Source organism: Musa acuminata, chromosome BXJ1-5, assembly GCF_036884655.1.
Source record: "Musa acuminata AAA Group cultivar baxijiao chromosome BXJ1-5, Cavendish_Baxijiao_AAA, whole genome shotgun sequence".
In the NCBI taxonomy this organism is placed as follows: Eukaryota; Viridiplantae; Streptophyta; class Magnoliopsida; order Zingiberales; family Musaceae; genus Musa; species Musa acuminata.
The window spans coordinates 44,898,539-44,919,695 of NC_088331.1; the positions used below are offsets into that span (position 1 = coordinate 44,898,539).

At 38.7% G+C, this 21,157-nt stretch overlaps 3 protein-coding genes and 2 long non-coding RNA genes across 8 annotated transcripts; 3 read left to right on the forward strand and 2 right to left on the reverse strand.

Annotated features, from left to right (window-relative positions):
• Positions 1-1,682: 1,682 nt before the first annotated feature.
• On the reverse strand, positions 1,683-4,348 carry LOC135585194 (U-box domain-containing protein 4-like). 3 transcript variants are annotated; one of them, XM_065184439.1, is made up of 3 exons: positions 3,469-4,348; positions 2,434-3,403; positions 1,683-2,248 (listed from the first exon to the last, which is right to left on the reverse strand). In XM_065184439.1, the coding sequence occupies exons 1-2, from the start codon at positions 4,284-4,286 to the stop codon at positions 2,482-2,484; spliced, it is 1,740 nt and encodes a 579-aa protein (XP_065040511.1). In that variant the 5' UTR covers positions 4,287-4,348; the 3' UTR covers positions 1,683-2,248; positions 2,434-2,481. The 3 variants fall into 3 exon arrangements, with proteins under 3 accessions (XP_065040511.1, XP_065040510.1, XP_065040513.1); XM_065184438.1 differs by having other exon boundaries at positions 1,683-3,403; XM_065184441.1 differs by having other exon boundaries at positions 1,683-3,361; positions 3,469-4,343.
• A 232-nt stretch (positions 4,349-4,580) lies between these two features.
• LOC135674513 (gamma-tubulin complex component 2-like) lies at positions 4,581-12,996 on the forward strand. 2 transcript variants are annotated; one of them, XM_065184436.1, is made up of 22 exons: positions 4,581-4,768; positions 4,858-4,916; positions 5,068-5,113; positions 5,192-5,326; positions 5,402-5,533; positions 6,658-6,741; positions 6,843-6,941; positions 7,300-7,391; positions 7,562-7,634; positions 7,712-7,864; positions 8,005-8,124; positions 8,216-8,269; positions 9,849-9,932; positions 10,040-10,114; positions 10,203-10,349; positions 10,432-10,557; positions 10,642-10,749; positions 10,824-10,886; positions 10,985-11,059; positions 11,992-12,197; positions 12,287-12,424; positions 12,534-12,996. In XM_065184436.1, exons 1-21 carry the CDS (start codon positions 4,700-4,702, stop codon positions 12,411-12,413), a joined length of 2,127 nt encoding a protein of 708 aa, XP_065040508.1. In that variant the 5' UTR covers positions 4,581-4,699; the 3' UTR covers positions 12,414-12,424; positions 12,534-12,996. The 2 variants fall into 2 exon arrangements, with proteins under 2 accessions (XP_065040508.1, XP_065040509.1); XM_065184437.1 differs by having other exon boundaries at positions 12,545-12,996.
• A 1,116-nt stretch (positions 12,997-14,112) lies between these two features.
• LOC135675150 (uncharacterized) lies at positions 14,113-15,111 on the forward strand. The gene is made up of 3 exons (XR_010513822.1): positions 14,113-14,295; positions 14,919-14,953; positions 15,028-15,111. It is a non-coding gene; the product is annotated as an uncharacterized LOC135675150 (long non-coding RNA).
• LOC108952842 (uncharacterized) lies at positions 14,959-17,417 on the reverse strand. Its single transcript, XR_001977995.2, has 2 exons — positions 17,262-17,417; positions 14,959-15,542 (listed from the first exon to the last, which is right to left on the reverse strand). It is a non-coding gene; the product is annotated as an uncharacterized LOC108952842 (long non-coding RNA).
• A 226-nt stretch (positions 17,418-17,643) lies between these two features.
• LOC103985348 (uncharacterized) lies at positions 17,644-20,932 on the forward strand. Its single transcript, XM_009403011.3, has 7 exons — positions 17,644-18,063; positions 19,392-19,703; positions 19,783-19,829; positions 19,934-19,996; positions 20,171-20,303; positions 20,398-20,440; positions 20,529-20,932. The coding sequence occupies exons 1-6, from the start codon at positions 17,931-17,933 to the stop codon at positions 20,430-20,432; spliced, it is 723 nt and encodes a 240-aa protein (XP_009401286.2). The 5' UTR covers positions 17,644-17,930; the 3' UTR covers positions 20,433-20,440; positions 20,529-20,932.
• The last annotated feature ends 225 nt before the right edge of the window (positions 20,933-21,157 follow it).

Genomic DNA, 21,157 nt, shown 5'->3' on the forward strand with positions numbered 1-21,157 from the left:
GCGTTCATTGAGAGGAATGGTAAACGAACATTTTTATGACATCAGACCCTCCTTCTAGCGCTAAAATATTATGGAAAAATATTATTAATGTCTTAGTCAGCCCAATGTGGTCCAAATCCTTGTGCGCAGGAATATCTAAGATGTCTCCAAGGTAAAAATACCATACTCTTGAGGTAAAAATATCGTGCTCTCGATGTGCCACCTATATAAAAACCTACGTCTATAGGGGTCGATCAAGCTAGTAATATGAGGTCTCCAAATGTGGGTTCGAGTAGTTCAAAATGAGTCCTATGTATTAGGCTTAAGATATCTTTTTATATATTTGAGAATGAGAAGGGAGTTTCTTTCTCATCGTAATGGATAACAAGGAAGCTTATGATTACCTTCTTTATCATAAAGGATGAGAAGGAAACTTGTAATTATCCTCTTGTCATAATTGATGAGCACAGAGAATAAATAAAAAAATATTTATGATTACATTCTTCGTCATAAAAAATGAGAAGGAAGCTTATATTTTTGTGCTTTGAATTTTTTTTTTTATGTTCGTCGGGTTAGATGTCATATGCTAGTTTCGTGTTCTATGCAAACTCAGCTTCCCTGCATGTCTAATTAGAAAAGCTTTAAACTTGTTCATACATTGATGAATGAGTTTCTCATTCAAATTATGTAAGATTATAACAACAATCCAAATGGCAAGAAAAGATTATCACAAAAGTCATCATCTTCTGTGATTGTAATTCTGTAAACATATGCATGTAGGCTGCTGAAGAACTGCTGCTGAAGAACTCTGATCTATTGGTGACTCAAGTAAAGACCAAAGAGTTAGCATTTCATGTATGTGGTAGGTATTTGGTAGATCAAATGTCTCAAACATATTGATTAAGAGGACCAACATCCTCACATACTGTTCTTAATGTGTGAAAATGATGGGTGTCTGTGAGGTTTATACCTGAGGCACCTTTTAGAAACCTATCCCTTTCTCCATCACTCCTACACCCTGTCCATTATTCCCCCCAAACCAAGAAATCCAATCCTGAGCTGGCTTGGCATGATTGTCCTTCCAACTTCCCCCATTTGCTACAGGATTTTGTTTATGATTAATCTAGCATCATTTTCTCCATCATTTTTATATTTTTCTTTCTAAAGAGTAATGAAAATGAAGTTTAATCCCAAGTCCATACATCATAGATGAGGTTTATCACCACTAGAAAATGTTTTAAGATGAGAATTCCAATCCTCAACCTAAAATTAATTTGATACATTAACAGATGTTAAATTTATAGGACTAGATTTCTTCGTTATAGAATAATATTTCAGTTCTAAAAATTTGTGAGATGTGATTTAAAATTATAGAGATAAGTGAATTAAGTACAGTATAGTCAAATTACTTGGTTCCATCCTTGCATGGATCACTTCTACAGAACAGCAACCAGTGGAAGACACCTGAGTCTTGTTCTAAGCTCCTAACTATTATTTGCCCTTCTCTGTGCTCTAACAGCATATGCATGCATTTAGAGAACTTCATCAGAGATGGTGCCAAGTTGCTGCAAACTGACATCATTTGCTGAAAGCTTCAAATTTTAATTCCTAACATGTTTTTCAGGTCTTAATTCCCATTTGCTGAGAGCATCAGAACAACAGAGAATGCTCCCCATTGACCTAAAGGGAGTACAGCACCACCATAAATAATAGGGATGTGCTTTATCTTTTATCATTTCCCATGCATACATTACACCAACCAAGGCACACATTTATGCCAGAGATTCCCACACCTTTCGTCAAGCAGAAATCTACTGTTCTTAATGAGGCCATGCTGAGAACCGTGAAGGTAACAAGGCACTCCAACACACCGACTTTGACTCTTTAACTAAATGACAAAAACAGTCATAAATACTGGAAAATGCCAAAATCTTCCTCAGAAGTGAACAAACAATCTATCCTGCCAAAGATTCTTCACAAGCAGCTAAAATTTCAGCTAAGTAGAGCTGTTTGTTAGCTTCATGCTTCTTGTTGGATAGCCCTCTGACTCTCTTCCGTGTTTCTTTGTGTAAAGGTCTACAGCATATGGGACGAGGGTCTTGGGAGCAGTGATGACAACGTCAAACTCAGTCGCACCTACGTGTTACCCATGCAGCAGAGGAAACAGATCAGAGAGGCCAAGAACTGGTTCTTTCTGAGACAGATGGAGTCAATGATCCCAAAATCGAATTTTTTTCTTGTTTACCGTGCAGCATAATCTAACCAAAACCTGCAGCAAAGACGAAAGGAAGTAAATAGATGTAGTTTTTATCCGAACAGAGGAGAGAAGACAAGAGAGAAGCAGAGGAAAAGACGAAAGGAAGTAAAAAGATGTAGTTTTTATGCGAACAGAGGAAAGATGTAGTTTTTAGCCGAACAGAGGAGAGAAGACGAGAGAGAAGCAGAGGAAAAAGCCTTCATCATCGCCTTAGTGATCCTCATGTACAGGGCTTTCTTCTTCTCCTAGAAAGGCAAGCTTTTGGTCGCCGAGGTGGTGGTTAGCGCCGTGAACCTTTCCGACAGCCCAAAGTCTTGCGGCAGATTCGCCCGCCGGGTGATCCTCCTCATGTTGCTATGGAGACTCTGCTGGACCAATTCCCTCACCGCTCTCCTTTCCTCGCTCATCCTGTCGTCCCCCTTCCCTTCCGCCGCCGTGGCCACGGAGAGAGGCGCCGACACCGCCACAGCGCCGGAAGCGGCTGCTGAGGTGACCTTTTTCCCCTTGTCCACGGTCAGGACCTCCAAGACGCGGGAAGCTCGCTTCTGGGCGAGGGGAGAGCCCAGGAGTGTGAGCTCGAGGAGCGCCGACACGGCGCCGGCCTCGACCATGGCTGCCCGGTCGCATGGCCCACCCTTGTGCGCCATTACCATCAGCACGTGCGCCGCCTTCTCCTGGCATCCGGCGGCGTCGCACCACCCAAGGACGTCGACGAGGGTCGGGACGGCGTCGGTGCACCGGCTCACCGCCCGCCGCCCCTCGCCGGTTGCGACGAGGTTGGAGAGCGCCGTGAGCGCCCGCTCGCTCACCTCCATGTCGCCGATCGACGCGAAAAGCGCGGGGACGAGGCCGGCGTCGACGAGGCGGGGTGCGTTGGTGGAAGCGATGGACAGGTTGAAGAGTGCGCGCAAGGCGTCCTGCCTCGCCGTGGAGTTACCACTTTTGAAGGCGGACATCAGGAAGGGGATCGCGCCCGAGGCTCCGACGACGGGCTTGTTGGAATCCAAAGCGCTGAGGCTGAGGAAATTGGCCACGATGGCTTCCGAAACCGATGGGGAACTCCCCGATTCGATCAGATTCAGCATCTTGTGGACGGCGCCGGCCTTCACTGCAGCCGCTTTGTTCCTGCAACCGAATCCACCACCACCCACAACAGCAACAGAGAACCTAAGAGGCAGAACGAAATGAAAGCCAGCTTTGGATGAGAGAGAGGAGACAGAGAGAGGGTTTACAAGTCGTTGCCGATCCCAAGGTTGAGGAGCGCGTAGAGCGCGGCGAGATGGAGCTCGGAATCCTTCGAATCGAGCATGGCGACCAAAGGAGGGATCGCCCCAAGCGTGGCGAACGTCTTTCTCGCCCCCGGGTCGTCCTTAGCAAGCCTCCTGACCTCGGCCGCCGCTTCTTTCCGCCGGTCCAGCTCCCCGTCGCCGTCACCAAGCTGAAGCAACCCCGCCGCGCGCTGGAGCTCCTCGAAAGCTCCGATCTTTCGCCTCGTTTCCGCCTCCGCCCCCCGGTCGGAGCAACTTTCCGGCTCCTCGGCCCTCATCAACTCCTCCAGCCGCCTCGTAGTCGGGCGGGAAGCAAGCGAGCAGAGGTCTTCCTTCCGGCCGCGGCGGTGGCCGGAGGCGCCGCAGGCCACGGCGTCGAGGAGCTTGCGGCGGAGCGTCGCGGCAGAGAAGGGCGGCCAGGGGCGGAATCTGGCGGCGGCGGATCGGTCGCATTCGGCCATGCTGTGTTCGCTAAAAGCGTCGCATTTGAAGGAGAACGGAGGGGAAGACAAGGCAAGAAAGAGAGGAACAAGGAGGCCTAGTGAGAACCACAGCCCGTGGCAACGATGGAGGGGGAGTGCAGTACACTCCACCCAGAGAGCGGGGCGGTTCGCTTCTTTGCCACTGAGCCACGGCTGCTCTGCTCCGATATTACCGCCATGGTTGTATAAAATGGCGGGACTCAAGATCCGGGGAAAACTTCCCGATGTAAGAGAGGCGACAACGCTCAAGGGTCCCGGCCAGGTGGCATGTTTACATTGTTCGATTACAGCGGGACCCATCGTGAATCCCAATCTGTGAAGTGGGAGGTTAAGCAGTAGATGACTGTCGACCTTTGTGATTAGTAATATATGTCTTTGAATTATATAAATCAAACCTCTTTAAAGTTCATGTTAACTACTAGTCATAATTATCATTGTAGATAGACAAAATAAAATAAATAAATAAAAATATTTTTTTGAATATTTTTTAAAAGGCATTAATGTTAGTTTAAATTTCAATTTAGAAGGGCAAAAAAATAAATGTTGCTCATTTTGAGGGATATATATGGAAGTTTGTCGCTTCTTTTTTAATTTTCTTTTGATGGGAAAAATAAGCTCGAGAGGAAACCCGCCCTTTTCTTTGGATCTCTCTCGCTCGCCACGATCGGGGTTGAAGTTTAGGGTTTCGATCTGAGGAGCTTCGTCCCACCGCCATGGACCCGACCCCCGGTACCCCTCGATGGAACCTGGACCGCCCCTTCCTCACCGGCCGGTTCCATCAGGTTCCGTGCTCTCTAACCTTTCCCTCTTTCTCAGTCGGCCTCTGCCGCCAGATCCCTGCTTCTTTCCCTTATTTCTGCAAACATTTCAGGAAATCAAAGCCCCAGCGCAGGCCGCGGGATCGAGACTCTTCTCTATGGAGTCCTTCAGGTACGGCGGTCCGCCTCCGTGTTCGATCGGCTTACTGGCCGCTAACTTTAGTAGTGAAATAAGTCTCTTTAAATTTCCTTTTTGGACGTAATCGACTGCATTATGGAGTTTTTTTAGATACATTTCAAAACTTTGATACATCTCTTTGCAGTCGTGGTTCAGATAATGTCATTGGATCATACCCAGTTTCGGTTCAGGTAAAGTTCGACATGTTGAGGTGGTTAACATTTACTGTGGGAGGAATGACGAACCGTGTAGTTGTTTTGGATGCGTAGGAGCTTTTGGTCATTGATGACCTTCTGTCCGCTCTAGTGGGCATCGAGGGGCGCTACATTTCAATTAAGAGAGTGAGGGGTAAGGCAGGCCATGTTATCTTTCATATAGATCCGTCCATGGACCTCGCACTGCAGGTCAGTCACTAAATTTTTCTATGTATAAACAGTTCGATCAGCTTTCATGGGGCTGATTAACTTCTCTTAGTGCAGGAATTGACAGAGAGGATTTTCCCTCTCTGTCAGAACTATGTGTTGATCAATCACTTTGTGGAGTCCAAGTCACATTTCAAAAGTGGTTTGGTTAACCATGCATTTGCTGCTGCATTAAGAGCACTCCTTCTGGTATAGAAAAACTTCACTCTCACACTCTCACATGCTATCAAACTTGTTACTCATGTGCAGGCTCATTTTGTTGGATACTGTCAATTAGTTATGTCTTCTGTCTATTTTCACATAGTCAGTGAATTATCTTGGAACAATGAATCTGTACTTAAAGGCACTGCTGAAGTTCCTTAACTTGGTCTACCTATTCATCCATCAGTCCATCCATCCATCCATCCATTATTGATTCTCCATCATGTGCACTAATTGGATATACTTCTGCCTTTTAGCTTTGTAAGACAAATAAAAAGAAAAAAGTTTACGAACCAACATTTCTCTCAAGGTCTTTTTGCTGGGGCATTCAAATGCGGAGATAAAAGGAGAGGATATGAAAGCAAATTCTGATTGTATACATGGTTCACAGTTATGTTGTTGGGTTCGTTTTTAATCTATTAGTAGGTCTGGGGTTTGTGGTGGTGTATATATGGGTCACAGTTATGTTGTTGGATTTGTTCTTCATCGTTTAAGATGGTGCATATATGTGTTAAGAACTATAGATATTATACTTAGAAGAGATGAAACAATTACTATTAGTAGCATGAGAGAGAGGTAGAGAAAGACTTAGGAAAATCTTATTAGAAATTATAAATAAAGAGTTAAATACTTTTAGTAAAATTAAAGCTTATTGGCGGTAAAAATTTATGTAGTCAATTCCAAATAGTTGGGACCTTATTTTTTGTTGTTGTTGTTGTATTAGGACTGTGGCGAAATTGATGGTATCTCGTCACTCAGGTGCCCTAGCAGCCATTATTTTTTCTTGTTTACTTAATCCACAGAAAAATAGAACATCACCAGATACCAAGGCAGTTGCAGTAGTAACAAAATTTTTAGCAATAGACCTGCTGTTGGATAGTTGTAGTTGGTATTTGACATGGAAACGGACCTAGACTATATTCTAGCTCTTACAATAATGTGTCATATATGCTCTATAGGTTTTTATTATGATAGTATCATTTGACACTTTTCTGGATCCTAATCAGAACTATTGCCAGCTCCCATGGCAAAGATATTATGTTGTGGAACTTGGTGATTGCTTATTCAGCTTTCCGACATCTATCTTTTTTTTTTTCTTCAAATTATACCAGGATTACCAGGCAATGGTTGCACAACTGGAACATCAGTTTCTCCTTGGAAGGCTCTCAGTTCAAGGATTATGGTTCTTTTGCCAGGTTTTGATCTTTCCTTCTCATTTTTAGTCGCCAACATCTTAAACTTAATTTTGGCTGCTTATCAATAGATTGTTTTAAACCTTAATAACTGTATTCTGCAGCCTATGATGGGATCCTTGCATGCTTTGTCAATTGTGGTTGAGAAGGCTTCTTCCAACAATTTCTCAGGTGCTACTACGCTTAACCTTTTGCAGAGTCAGGTAAAACATCTTATATACGACCTTGGTTTCCAAATTTTACTGTGTTTATGTTTGCCTCTCTGTGTTGTCATTCTTTGATGTTCCTCAACACTTTGACATCACAGTCTCCAATACTTGAGTGGCTAAAGTCATTTATAACATCACTTTTACCAGTTCTTTTTTTTTTTAATTTCTATAATAGTTATATAGGTGGATTTTTTATTATACTATAATCGTGTACATTTAAACTTTTGTGCTCCTTCTTAGAAGACTATGTGGTGCCCTTTACTATTGGGTTCTGTGCATATGCTCCAGTTTTGAACATGTTTTATCCTGTAATTGTCACTATTTTTATTTTTTCTTTTTGTATATTTTTCAGGCCAAAGCAATGGCAGGTGATAATGCAGTTCGATCATTGCTTGAGAAGATGACACAACGTGCAAGTTCTGCATACCTGGCAATATTAGAGAGGTGTTTTCTCTCAAATTTTCATTTATGAACATTATGATTCTTGATTTGTAGTGGATTCTTTTTCTTTGATGCAATTTTTTTGTCAAATTATTCTTTTATAACTACAACGATTGGCACATTGTGCTGAAAAATTCTCTCCTATCTTTTTGCTTATTATTGTATAACTGTAGGTGGGTATATGAGGGTGTTATTGATGACCCTTATGGTGAATTTTTTATTGCTGAAAACAAATCATTGCAGAAGGTACTTTATATAAGCACACTGATGCAACCTTTCTTTTAGTGTTCTTCTCTAAAGGATCTTTGTTTGTATTTCTTTAGGAAAGTCTTACTCAGGATTATGATACCAAGTATTGGGTACAGCGTTATAGCCTCAAAGATGGTATTCCCAGTTTCCTTGTCAGTGTTGCAGGGATAATCTTGACAACAGGAAAATACTTGAATGTCATGAGGGAATGTGGGCATAATGTTCAGGTAAATTCTTATGATGAAGCTCTTCTGGAAAGAGATTAGGATTTCACTTTTCCAAATGGAGAGAGAGTTAAAGGATGATTCTCCAGAGCATATTTCCTTTCAAGTGAGTTTTAAGAAAGCAAAGAATTTCTCATGATTAGGTACCTTTATCAGAAAATTCAAAGTTGACAAGCATTGAGTCAAACCATCATTATCTTGAATGCATCAAATCTGCTTACGATTTTGCAAGTGGTGAGCTCTTGAATCTTATCAAACATAAGGTAAAATTGTTAAATCATGGTTTCTGTGACTTCTTTTGGATTATCTGTTGTTAGTGTGTGTTCAATTATCAATAACCGTTATTTTCTGCAGTATGACCTCATCGGAAAACTGCGGTCTATGAAGCGCTACTTTCTTCTTGACCAGGTAACTCATAATAGTATTTACTTCAATTGCTGGTAGGGCATATTTGATGGCCCATGTACCTAGCAACATCAGTTTAAGTGTTTACCTAGTTTTGAATAACTCAGTGTAAACTAATTTTCCTCTTCACATGTCATGTTTATATTTGAGCCAGTTTCTGCTACAAGCTTTCTATGAGATAATTTGTTTGGTGGATATTCTTATTTGAGTTTGTTCATGATCTCTGCAATTTAATGCTGAATGGATTTTTCTTCTCTGACATCTGATCAGTCCAAGTATACTGTTGTTATTCTATAAAATCTTCAATATCCTTGAAAAAGAAGTCATGGTGTAGAACAACCATTAAACCTAAGTTCATCTGTTATTATTTTGGTGGATATTCTTCATTGAGTATGTTCATGATCTCCAGTCTCCACAAATTTAACACTGAATGGATTTTTCTTCTCTGATATCTGATCCGTCATGCTGCAAGTATACTGTTGTTATTTTATAATATCGTTGACAAAGAAGTCATGGTGTAGAATGTCCATTAAACCTAAGATACATCTGTTATCATTTTAATATGAACATCTACAATGTAAGTGCATATGCACTTGATGTTGAATTCACATATCGAATAAGTATTCATTGTACTGTACACAAACTGGTGTCTCTTGGTACTGCATTTATACTCTATATATACTTCTAAATTAAACCTTGTTGTATTTTAACATTGTTCTGTAGATATAGAGTCTCTTGAGAATACTACGTTGTTCTATATTGATAGCTTTTCTCTGAACTTATTTACTAAAGGCTAATTAAAATTGCATGAAGGTTTGGAGTCTTTGGACTATCTTTGAGAGTCCAGGTTGACATTTCATCTACAAGTATTATGGTTAACATGATGCATATTATTTTAGAATAAACAAACCTAGTTCTGGTTGACTTTGAATGTTATTTTGGAGACTTAAGTCATGCGTCTGTATGGAGAGGTCATTTAAATTTAGTGCTTGTTTACTTAGAAAGTACATGATGAGCAACTTCAATTAGATTTAGTGTTGTCCATTTCTGTTGCAAAACATTTACAAGAAAAACATGCATTGACAGTTCTTAAAATATGACTAAACTAAGCCAATAGGAAACTGTAAATTGTATGTGTTCAATTTTGTTGTTTTATAGGAGTTTTATATCCATACTTTTATTTGGTATTGTGTTTGATTGATGAGTTGGATGGTAACTGGGGACTTATTTTTCAATATTCTCTAAGAACAATGAGCAGTCTATGGCATAGAGGAGGAACGAGAAGGGCTTTTTTTTAAGGGATATTAATACAAGAGAGTTTCTTCAGAAGCTACTATTGTGAAACAGGAAATTACAGTGGATTCTTATTAGAGTTTACTCATTTTAGATAAATTTTAGGAATTTTGAACATATATATGAGGGCATTTCAGGAGGAATTCACCACATGGCAGAAAAATTGCTGGTTTTATATAATAGTGTGTTATATGCTTCGTGCTCTTGTTATTTGTTTCCATGTTGTGCATTCTTTCTTGAGGTAATTACTGTTTTTGTAAATTTACTAACATTCCTCATGGTCTCATAGGGTGATTATTTGGTTCATTTTATGGATATTTCTCGAGATGAGCTTGCTAAAAGACCTGAGGAAATTTCTGTTGAGAAGCTGCAGGTGTTCTTTCGTGTTATTTATTAGTGATTTGGAACCTGTACTTTTTATGTACCAGTGAAATTCACTATCAGATTTCTAATATGGTTTCTCTGTCACTTGATTTACAGTCACTTCTTGATCTGGCTTTGCGTTCAACAGCTGCTGCTTCAGATCCATGTCATGAGGAGTTGACATGTTGTGTGGTAATTTATGAAGCTTATATTATGGCATGCATTTGCTGATTTTGGGGAGCATTATTATTTATGAGTTCCAAATTTTTTCACCAACCAGGAAAGAGTTTCATTGCTCAAAAGACTAAGCACACTTAAAGATTTGGATTCCACTGAACCTTCAGAAGGTAATAGACTTCCTGATTCTGATCCTCAGTCTGAGCTGTTCAGTATCACTGGCTTGGAGACATTCTGCCTTAGTTACAAGGTTCTGTTCACTTTTTCTCAGTTGATTTCTTTTATTTAGCAGCTCCTCTTGGAGACAAAATTTATCATGTTGGTTATTTCAGGTTCAATGGCCATTATCACTAATTATTCCAAGAAAAGCTCTAACAAAATACCAGTTGATTTTCCGTCTCCTGTTCCACTGCAAACACGTAAACCGTCAACTTTGCATGGCCTGGCAAGTACATCAAGTATGATTGCTTCTCTTTCTTCTGGATGATTTGTCTGAATCATTCTTATCCACTTCATTGGATAAACCAGTAATTATCATTCAGGGGTTTCGTGCCATCAACATTCTTGGAACGGCCATCCTCAGATCTTCTATTCTTTGCCGAAGCATGATTAAATTTATCAATAGCCTTTTGCATTATTTAACTTTCGAGGTAAAATCCATCTTCCTTTGATGTACAGTCTGGCTTTGTTGGAATTCATTCCCTAATGATGTATACTCTTTCAGGTCCTTGAACCAAATTGGCATTTGATGCATGACAGACTTCAAACTGTGAAGAGTGTAGATGAGGTTTTGAACATTTTTACTCAAATAAAATACATGGAAGTTGTGAAACTTTAATATGCTATTTAGTACATTATTATTTCACAATTAGGTGATGCTTGCAGGTAATCCAATTCCATGACTTCTTCCTCCAGAAATGTCTGAAAGAATGCTTGCTTCTTTTACCTCAGGTTTTTAAGGTTGGTCTATCTCTATTCTTTGGAGATATATATATGTATGTATGTATGTATGTATATATATATATATATATATATATATATATATATATATATATATATATATATATATATATATATATATATATATATATATGTATGATTCTATTGCAGGTTTTTTCTGTTTATGATTCTAAAATTGTTGGTCACTGATAGTGTCCTTGTGCTTCTACATTCTTTTTTGGATTAATATGAATTATGCTCAGCATTTGTTTAATGTTTCTGAACTCTGATCTTTTTGTAACCCTATCAATTAGCAGCTGCATTAACTATTCTACCATCAAGCCTTTTCAATTTTTTTGGTCCAGTCCGAATAAAATAGACCTAGGAACTGGCAGGAGTGGTTCCTAACCTATATACCTACAGTTTCAAGTTTCAGACCAAGGGAATAACATACAATTTTGGTGGTTTGCCACTTCGCTTCTCATGAAACAGAATTTTACTAGTTCAGCTACACCATTGAAGAGCTCATCAGGATAGAAAGAAAGTGCAGCCTTCCCATTTCTATTTAAGCTTGACTTTTGTACCATTTTCTTTTGGATCTATACTGAAGTTCTAGTATTTCTCTCAGTGGGCATTGGAGTTGATAGAAGGGCTTGGTTTTGAGTTGTCCCATATTCAACTCAGAGTTATTATTTATTTAATTCCTTTTTAGGGTCAGGCAAACAAATGACAATTATATGCTGATGGAGGGCTCATTTTTGTGATGCCCCTCTCTACTGTAAGCTGGCCCATATTTAGCATGCATCTCAGGCCTTTTATGTACTCATACGATACAATAAGCAGACGTCCCAACATAGCTAATGGAAATACTAAATAGATGAACTGTTAGTTGTTTAGAACTTAATATGAGTACTCATTAGTAACATTAACATTAAATTTTTTCCAATGTGCAGAAAATTGAGAAGTTAAAATCAGTTTGCCTTCAGTATGCTGCTTCTATCCAGCTGTTAGTGCCATCAATGTATGTGCCAGAAGTAGCTAGCACAAATGATGGAACTGGTTCCTTTGGACTGGGAAGATCTAAACCATGGAGATCTAAGAATAAGAATCGGCAATTAAAACTTGCAGCTGAGAATACCATAATATGTGATTCCATCATGTATGAAGCACAGTACACTTCAGAAAATTCTTATTTTGGACGTCACCTTCTATTGCATCTGTAATTAGGGTTTGCTTCCTTTCATGCAGGAAATTCGAAAAGGAGTTCAATGATGAGCTCCAGAGTTTAGTTCCCATCCTAAGCAGCAGTTCACAAGCAGAACCATACCTGACGCATCTTGCCCAATGCATTCTTGGGTTGGGAAGCGAACAATAGCTTCTTTGAAGGTGCGTACATCACATCATGCTTCCTTGTTCCCATTGCTTTTGTGAAGCTGTAAATTAAAATTGAATATTTAAGAACTTCAAGTATCACTCTGATGATTTTCCCTACTAGTTCTCCTGTAGTGCCATGCTGTTGCACCTCTTGTCATGGTTGCTCCCCAGTGATAACATATCTTGGCTTGGTTGGAATCATGTCATGGTTCTGAGTTTGCAAGACAAGGGCTAATTACTGCTGAGACAATTTGATGTCGTCGTATGTTCTTGGTTCAGAGCTGTCAGAGTGAAGTACAAAAGAAAGGAACAAAATTCCAGAATCACTTGCATTAGTTATTGAGACAGAAAAATTGGCTACGAGAGGGTTTATTGCAAGTTCTCATTGTATTCTCGCTGTTTGATAAATTCCATGCAGGATAGAATGTTGTATTTAGCAAAGTAGCTTCTATTGTGATTTGGGTGATGATGATCTTAGTCATCATGGAAATAGTTTCTCCACCTGTATTGACTCTGCAAAGTTTTGCACTTTGATTGCCTTTCTTTCTTATATCGTTTTCTATTGACAAACAGATTTCTTAATATTTGTGGAAATTAAGGTACCAGATGTGCAAGTTTATATATATATATATATATATATATATATATATATATATATATATATATATATATATATATATATATATACACACACACACACACTAAAAAATATATATTTTAAAGAAATTTTTGCGAAGCGTCTCAACTTCTAAAATTTTTTGTAGAGTAGCCTTTTATATGAAGAGATAGTTTTACCTTTGCCTTTGTGGGTTTGTCATTGCCTTCATCTTATACCACTACTCTTGCTTTAATGTAATGCATCTTGTTCTTGTCATTCTTGCTCATGGTATAAGTGATAAATATTGTTGCTCTATCTCTACTCTCGTTTGTCTAGTTGGGTTTACCCTTGTCTCAACAAATCTTGTTAATCTTCATTCGACTTGTTCTCGCCTCTACAAACCTTAGTGGCTCTTGGTGGATTTCACCCTTGTCGTCCTCACTCATTGCATAGATGACCAATGATGAAGGCATAAGCGAAGGGGGTTACATCTGGCATCCTTTCTCATGGCCCTTTGGGCGAGGATGAGATCGTGCGGGCCACCCTTTTGCCTTGCATCACTTTGGCGCGAGTGACAAGTAGTAGTGTTGGGTGATATCGATGATTGGTAGGAGTAATATTATCATTTAGAAAAAAAATAATTTGTAGGAATTTTTGAAAATTTGGATGCTAAATGAATCTTTTTTTAAAAAAATTATCATATATATATATATATATATATATATATATATATATATATATATATATATATAAGAAACAATGGCAGACGGAATAATTTAAACCAGGTATTAGAATCCATAAAGCTAATTTTAGCTGCACTTGTTGTACACAGTTGCAGCAGATAAGCATACGCATGGAGACAGCTGTGTCATGGGGACAATTAGTCTTTTTCTTCTTTTCTCTCTCTCATTTGTTGTTCTTCCTCTTAATTTGCAAAAGGTGGTCAACCTCAAGTAGCCACGCAAAACACGCTTCCACGTTCATTTCTATCTCTGTGAACAGGATATGATCTGTATGTACTGCACACCATAAAATGGTTGTGTTCTTCTAATGAAAGGTGAATGGGGAATGGAACGCGACTTAACTGTGGGGAAACCCTTCAAGTGAGTAGAACTTGTCTTGCCATTGTCAATTCTCTTTGTTCTTCCAGGATTTGTCATTTGCCTTTTTGATGTTGGAGTTGAATCTTCTCTCTTGTTTGGTTGTCCTTCAGCTTCCATTATCTTATTGGAAGATGTAAGTTTTTTTTGTTGAAATGGATCAGTGGGACAAATTAATCAATCAGGTATGGATTCCATCTCATATGATATGTCTTCAATAAATGTTTCTCCCACACATATATATACATATATATATAGTATGCCATAAATTAGTAAGTGCTTAAGAACACGTTGGATTGGAAGTGAAAGAAAGGACGAAGTAATAAGAATTCAATATTAGTTCAAAATGATCACATTTTATAATCATTATTAATTGTGAACAAAAGATTTTTGTTTAAATAAAGAAAAGTTGTATTTAGAACTACGATGAGTTATTCATAGTTCTCCGATTAAGGTTATATTTGTAAGTTTGGATGGCATTCAGATATAAGATTATGTCGATTAGCACTTTTATTATTTTTTGATGACATCGAAAGATATAAAGGCTAATAAACCACCCGATATCACCGCTATCAAATCAGTTCGATTAATCGCAAAAACTGGTAAAAAAAAAGTATTCTACCATAATCATGATCATCAACATCAACATCATCACCATCACTTCTTTCTTTTCTTTGAGGAAATCATCTTTGCCACCCTACAAAATTCATAACATCTTTCTTAAAGGGTAATAATAAATTGATAGACCACAAAATGTATGTCTATTTTTTTGTGATTCTAACAATATCTCAACCACATTTCATAACAGATGACATGAGTGAAAGCAAAAGCAGCTCTAAGAAGGTGAGTTTGATACCAAAATGTGCCCATTCTTCTATTCTGTGCTATCAATTCATGATGGTTCTCATAAACAACAGGAAACTGTTTTGGAGCTGAAAGTGTACATGCATTGCAAAGCCTGTGAAAGATCAGTACACAACACTCTCAGAAAACTTGAAGGTATAATATACGTATCGGCTACTCGCTTGGTGAGCATATACAACATATCAAACTGGATTCAGCAACATGAATCAAACTCCTTGTAGGTGTGGAAGCTGTCAAAGTGGACATGAACAGCCACAGAGCCATCGTAACTGGTGAAGTTGACCCAGAAAAGGTTGTGAAGAAGCTCAAGAAGAAGACTGGTAAAAGAGCAGAAATCATCACCAGAAAGAATGAGATGGCTCCAGCAGCTGGTGAATGCAGCAGCAACACAAGTGAAGCGAGTGCAGTCATTCCTGACCACTTTGATCAGACTCTGGTAGCAGGTCTCAGCTTGTTCAGTGATGAAAACCCTAATGCATGTTCAATTACATAGCATGTGTCCTATAGGTTCAAAACCTCATGGCTTATCTTCATCAACTACTTGCAGATCTGTGGCTTCTTTCCTTGCCTATCATAAGATCAACGGAGAACATGAGCAGAAAAATAACCGATAAAACTAAGAAAACAATAAGGTCAATAGATAATTTTATTGGCAAAATGTTGCGAACGCGTCCATGCTAATTACACATGTTTGATTATACAATTGTTTAGTATGATCACAAATGAAAAGATACTAAAAATCCCTAATGTTACTAATTTACAACAAGGAAAATATATACAAGGATGCAAACTAAAATCGAATATCGGTATTCGATTGCTCTTAACCGATAAAACAAATCCATCTTGTTAGCAAATAGATTTCAAACATCAATCATTAATTTCAAATAAAGATGTCAATTGTTAGGTAATGTAATGCTTTTATTATGTAAAACAACCTGCCCTAATTTTACATAATATCTCATGTAATCCATCTTCTTTTACCTAAAAATACACTTTCAACATTCAACACTTTTATTTTTAAAAATGCAATTGGGATGAATCTCATGTAGGGTGGGGTGATAAGTCAAGTAAAAAGATAATGATACCATAATTTAGTCTCACACTAGAGGCAGGAGATTTCAATTGATTTATAGGGTTAAAAATGATATCACTATTAACTTAACAAAATGTTAAGTTCTTAAAATTGGATGTATAGTGTTACACTCCTCGCCTTGAAAACCCTTTTAGTTACAAGCATCTCATCCATATTTGAAAGAAACATCTTGAATTGTCGTTGCTTGGACACTTTAACTGATGGCATAAAATCTATGACATCTTGATGCTTCCTCTGCGATGCTCCGAGACAACTCACTCCATCAAGTGCAACTTAAACGCAAATTATTGTTTTTTTTTGGGAGAAAGAATATCCTTAAAAAGAATAGAGGAGAAAGAAGAAAAAGAAGAAAGGAAGGAGAAAAATAAAGTATTAGAATTAATAACTCGAGTTATGATGTCTTTAGGAGCTTACACGACTTTTATTTATGGTCTCTCTCTCTCTTGCTTTATTTATTTTTTCTCAGCTTACATGTTTATAAGAAAAGCTTATCCCAAATTTATATGAAATCCTCTCGTTACATAGCTTTATCATTCTAAATATAAATTTTAAATAAAAAATTAAGTTGTTAAATCTATACTAAAAGCATATCAGAGTTTCAGCAGACTGATTTGATTTTAAATACTATTTTAGATGCATTGGTGAGACAAACAAGTATTCGAGCCTTGACTTGAATTTTGTCTTGAGAAACAATTGATGAAGAAAATCCCTTTTTTTTCAAAATAAAAAGAGCATATCTGGTTTACCAATGCTTGAATTTCAATGAAATCAAAACATTTAGGGCTCCTACGATTGCCAATTTGTTAGAAATTAAATTAATTCATTGCTTTATGATCCTGATTCATAAGGCTCATCACATGTTTTCTTTTATACTTGGTCGAGTTTTGCCCAAATTAAAACCTCGTTACTCGACTGTAGTTCTTATCGAAAAATTTTATTCCGATGAATTGTCGAGGAAGAGCTTTGTTAAATAGGGTTCGGGAAGGTTAGGGTTTGCGATTATTACTACAGCAGATGCGGACTAGACGTCAAAGCAAAGAACCTATCGTCGAGTTATCAAACAATGTAGTTAACCTTGGATCACAAGCGATGATAGAGGCACCAAATCATTCAAGAATTCAAGCAGAATAAGAGGCTCCAAGGAGAGCTAGGAAGAGGAGAGATTTAGTTAGGGTTAGGGCAAAGATCGGGCACCTGTTTCCAAGACGCGCTTTCGCTCTCCGCACCTCGAGCTCGACATCGAGAGTTGGGAGAAGATGAGAGGAGAGTGCCTGGGGATTCGGAGCGTCGGAACTCGATCGGCGAACGGATGCGCAGACGAGCAACCCCCGGTCTGTCCGGTTCGAGCTATTCAAAGATGAACCCGGTTCGATTTGGTTCTCTCGGGAACGGTGACAGGGACACTAACGTAACGCGGTCCCAAGGCTCGCCCGTCTCGCCACGCTGCTTAGGGATGGGGCCCACATTGGGCCCGACTCTGAGACCGCCAATCACGTAGCAGAGGAATCAGAATTGGTAGCACGGTTCAAATCAAGCCCTAGCTTCCGTTTCCCACCCAATTCCCAACCTCCTCGCAGTCTCGAAGGGCAGAACGCGGCGACTCCTCCTCCTCCTCCTCTCCCGACAACTAACGGGCGCGGGGGTGGTTGGTAGCAGTGAGCGGCGGAGGACGGTACTTTCTCTTTCTTCTTGTGTTCAATCGTCTAGAAGGAAAAAACCCTCCTTTTTCTCGTCTCAGTCAAAGCGAGGGTGCAGCAGAAAACCACCTCATCAAACGAAATCGAAAGCAAAGATCTGTCTTGTTCGAGTTCATCTTGATTTTCCAGAAAACTGTAAGCTTAGGTTTGATGCGAGATTCTTGGGATGCCGAGAAAGGGCAGGAAGAAAACAGTAAAAAAATCTCCCTTGAAGCCCAAGGACGACGGGAGTGCTGTTCCGGTTACGAATGGTGCCCTCGATTTCGAGGAGCGACAACGTGCATTCAACAGTCGAGAAGGTATGGGTTCATCTGTCAAGCTTATTCAATGAAATCGTTGATCTGTATCTTGTAACAACTTTTGTTATTTGTTGGTCGCTCTTGGATAGGCATTTGAAGGGTAGGAATTAAGAGCCTCTTTAGTTAAATTCACTTCTCAGTTGGCACATGAATTGGTAGGTTGTCTAAATTCTTCCGAATGTACATATTGGTACCAATGATTTGAGTTCATCTTGAATCCGTATGTTCATCCAATGCCTATGACGGTAGTGCATTTAACATTAATGAGTTATCTCACTCCAAAAGATGATGTTTATACTCTTTTGCATGTCTTCTCCTAGTGCTAAATTACTCTTCTACAAGAACTGTTGAACAACTGGTGTAGGTTTAGTATAGTTAATGCATCATCGGGACATAGTTTAGCTCAACTCGGCAATTGCAGATTTGTTAGATTGCTTGGTTTATGATATTTTCTGATATTAAGGTTGAATTGACAAGGTAGAATGACCTTGAACTGCATGTTTTAATAACTGAATTGGCATTCAAGAATTCTGAAGTGTACATGCTACAATAGCTGTTGGTAAGAATGCCAGGAAAATTATGTAGATTTTTTGTCTTGCAATATTGGTTGGCAGAGAGAGAGCTGAATGCTTTTTATACCACATTTGCTCCATTTCTTCTTTAAACACAAGCTCGTTAGTGGTTTATCTAATAGTAAGCCTGATTGATGGCTTGTTGATTCACTTAAGAAATATTTGATTGCGAGAAAATTGTAGCTCAGTCACCAAAATGTTTGACAGTTTGATGGCATTTCATCACTTCTCGGTATAATGACATCGTTAATGACATCGTCAAGGAACATATGACATTTTTCGACTACATGGAAGTCAACATTTGCTGAACTGATTTTATCTATCTGGCTTCTGCTAGGGTTTCAGGACTTTAAGTTTAAAATCTATATCAAATTCAACCATCAAATTGCTAAGTTGATGATGGAAGTACCCTCATAATTTCTAAGATTGTCAGTAATTTGAAACTATCTTTTTAATTCCGTGTAGAATCAACCTGAGAGTGTAATGAAACACTCCCTCTTCTATACTCTGTTTTGCACTTTCCTCTGCTGACCTAACCTTCTTATTTCATAGCTCTAGTTGACAACATATTTTCCAAGTCTTTCAAAGGGTTTAATGGCATGGTGCATCTTCTGAAGTTCATAAGCTTGTTACTTCATTAAATTAATATTTTTATAATTGTTAGTTGGTTAGGTTTAGGTTTGGTTTCTATCTGCCCCTCCATTGGAAAGCATCCTCCTTTATAATTTGTTTGGTTTATCCTTTGCGTTTTTGCAGTTGAACGGCGAACTTCTGCAATCCAAGCTATTTGTATAGCAGAGACTGAAAACTTGCTCTCGAGGTTGCGCTTGCTTCGATCGTACCTCAGCAAAGAACAGCTGGAGACTCCTGCATTGAAATTTTTCCATGAGAACTTGCCCAATGTAACAGTGACGAGGAATGAGAAGTACCAAGTTTTTGAGTTGCAATGGAAAAACAGGGAGGATTATTTACTTGAAAATCCTGGTGGTTGCAAATTTGCTCGTGCTTCAATTAGTAATGCTCTCAATATGCCAGCAATGTGTGGCCTTCAGTTTTCAGTCAACTCAGGTTGGGACATTATTTTCTATGTTGTCTTTTATTTTCTGAGAATATTAATATGTTTCTTTCTGCTTTATGACTTTGGCAGTGAAGAAGAACCTCCTAGAGACTGCAAACCTTCAGATGCCTGATTTTGTATGTTCACTTATTTATGTAATATTATTATTCCAACTTTATTGGTGTAGAATAACATATGTCGTGCTTAGAAGATTTTACTGCTTCATATTCCTCGATGCTAGGGTTTAGATGAGCCATCCGAAAATCAGATTCGAGGAAGACGAGATGCATTTGAAACTCCTGGGGTTTGTTCTTCATTCTATTATCTTTTTATTTGAAGGTTCTACTCATACATGCATTTCATTACCATGTGGATTAATGGTCTTCTAAGTTGTTGTTAGAAATCACCAAGCTGTGTTCTTGTACTCTCTTCGATACCTTTTCTGGTTGCCTAATGAAACATATAATATATACTGTAGGCAACTAGTAACAGGTTATCTTTTGGCATGACGCCGAAGACCCTAAGGCTACCAAAGAATGGTGAGATGCTCTTGTCTGTTCATGGTTCACCTCTGGGTGTGTACAAAGAAGAGAGTTTGGCAGCCATACATGGTAAACTGTTTCTCTCACATAGTTTCCTTTTTTGGAGAATTATTTAAGACAAGTGTTTTCAATATCTTGGCTATCTTTTATTGTTAACCTCCAGAATCTGGAGATGGAAGTCATGAAGGTGCTTGCTGAAATCCGAGGTGCTTCCTATATCTCATTTGTGTATGTTACTAAGAATTATTTCTATCTATGCTGTTGGATATGATTTTTCCTCATCTTCTGTTTCAGGATCCCTGATTGGTGGATCAAAATTACTAGAATTAGCTCCACAGCTTCACGATATTAAGCATGATTCATCGACAGATAGATAAGAGTATATACCCTTTTTCTTTGCCAATGTATCACCAGGATGGACTTTCAGATGAAGATGACATGATTCTTGAAGTAACATTACCCTTGAGTTTGACCATCGAGGAACCGCCAAGCATCGCCATTGGCATCCAATGAACATTGACGCATGTGTATCTTGTTAATTTGCAAGCATCGTGCTTTCAGCTTTAAGTGAATGTGCTTGTGTTTACGCGAAGCATTGAGACACCAAACAAATATCAATGATAGCTAATATCCTGTTGTAACGTATGACAATATCCTATTATTACTAATAGACTTGGGACTTCAGCCTGGATTGTTCAGCTTCCTTCTCAATGTGCTTTCAACTATCACTAGCATGTTCAGCTAGTTTAAACACTAAAATGTGGTTATAGTCTTTGGTCTTGTGACCGACATAACAAATTCAATAAATTACTATTAAAAGAGCTGTAAATTCATGTTGGATTAGTTAGAACTGTTGAATATTGAAACTAAAACTGTCTCATAGAACTGGTACATCCTTGGGTTTTGTGTCAGTGTACTAAGTG

What these genes read in the sequence shown, in the direction of transcription:
- LOC135674513 (XM_065184436.1), top strand. Translation starts at nt 4,700, where the DNA reads ATGGACCCGACCCCCGGTACCCCTCGATGGAACCTGGACCGCCCCTTC. An exon ending in CATACCCAGTTTCGGTTCAG is followed by an intron (nt 5,114 to 5,191) that starts GTAAAGTTCGAC and finishes TTGGATGCGTAG; the next exon opens with GAGCTTTTGGTCATTGATGA. An exon ending in GCTACTTTCTTCTTGACCAG is followed by an intron (nt 8,270 to 9,848) that starts GTAACTCATAAT and finishes ATGGTCTCATAG; the next exon opens with GGTGATTATTTGGTTCATTT.
- LOC103985348 (XM_009403011.3), top strand. Translation starts at nt 17,931, where the DNA reads ATGCCGAGAAAGGGCAGGAAGAAAACAGTAAAAAAATCTCCCTTGAAG. An exon ending in ATGCATTTGAAACTCCTGGG is followed by an intron (nt 19,997 to 20,170) that starts GTTTGTTCTTCA and finishes TATATACTGTAG; the next exon opens with GCAACTAGTAACAGGTTATC. An exon ending in GAGTTTGGCAGCCATACATG is followed by an intron (nt 20,304 to 20,397) that starts GTAAACTGTTTC and finishes GTTAACCTCCAG; the next exon opens with AATCTGGAGATGGAAGTCAT.
- LOC135585194 (XM_065184439.1), bottom strand. Translation starts at nt 4,286, where the DNA reads ATGGGTCCCGCTGTAATCGAACAATGTAAACATGCCACCTGGCCGGGA. An exon ending in CTTGGGATCGGCAACGACTT is followed by an intron (nt 3,404 to 3,468) that starts GTAAACCCTCTC and finishes TCTGCCTCTTAG; the next exon opens with GTTCTCTGTTGCTGTTGTGG.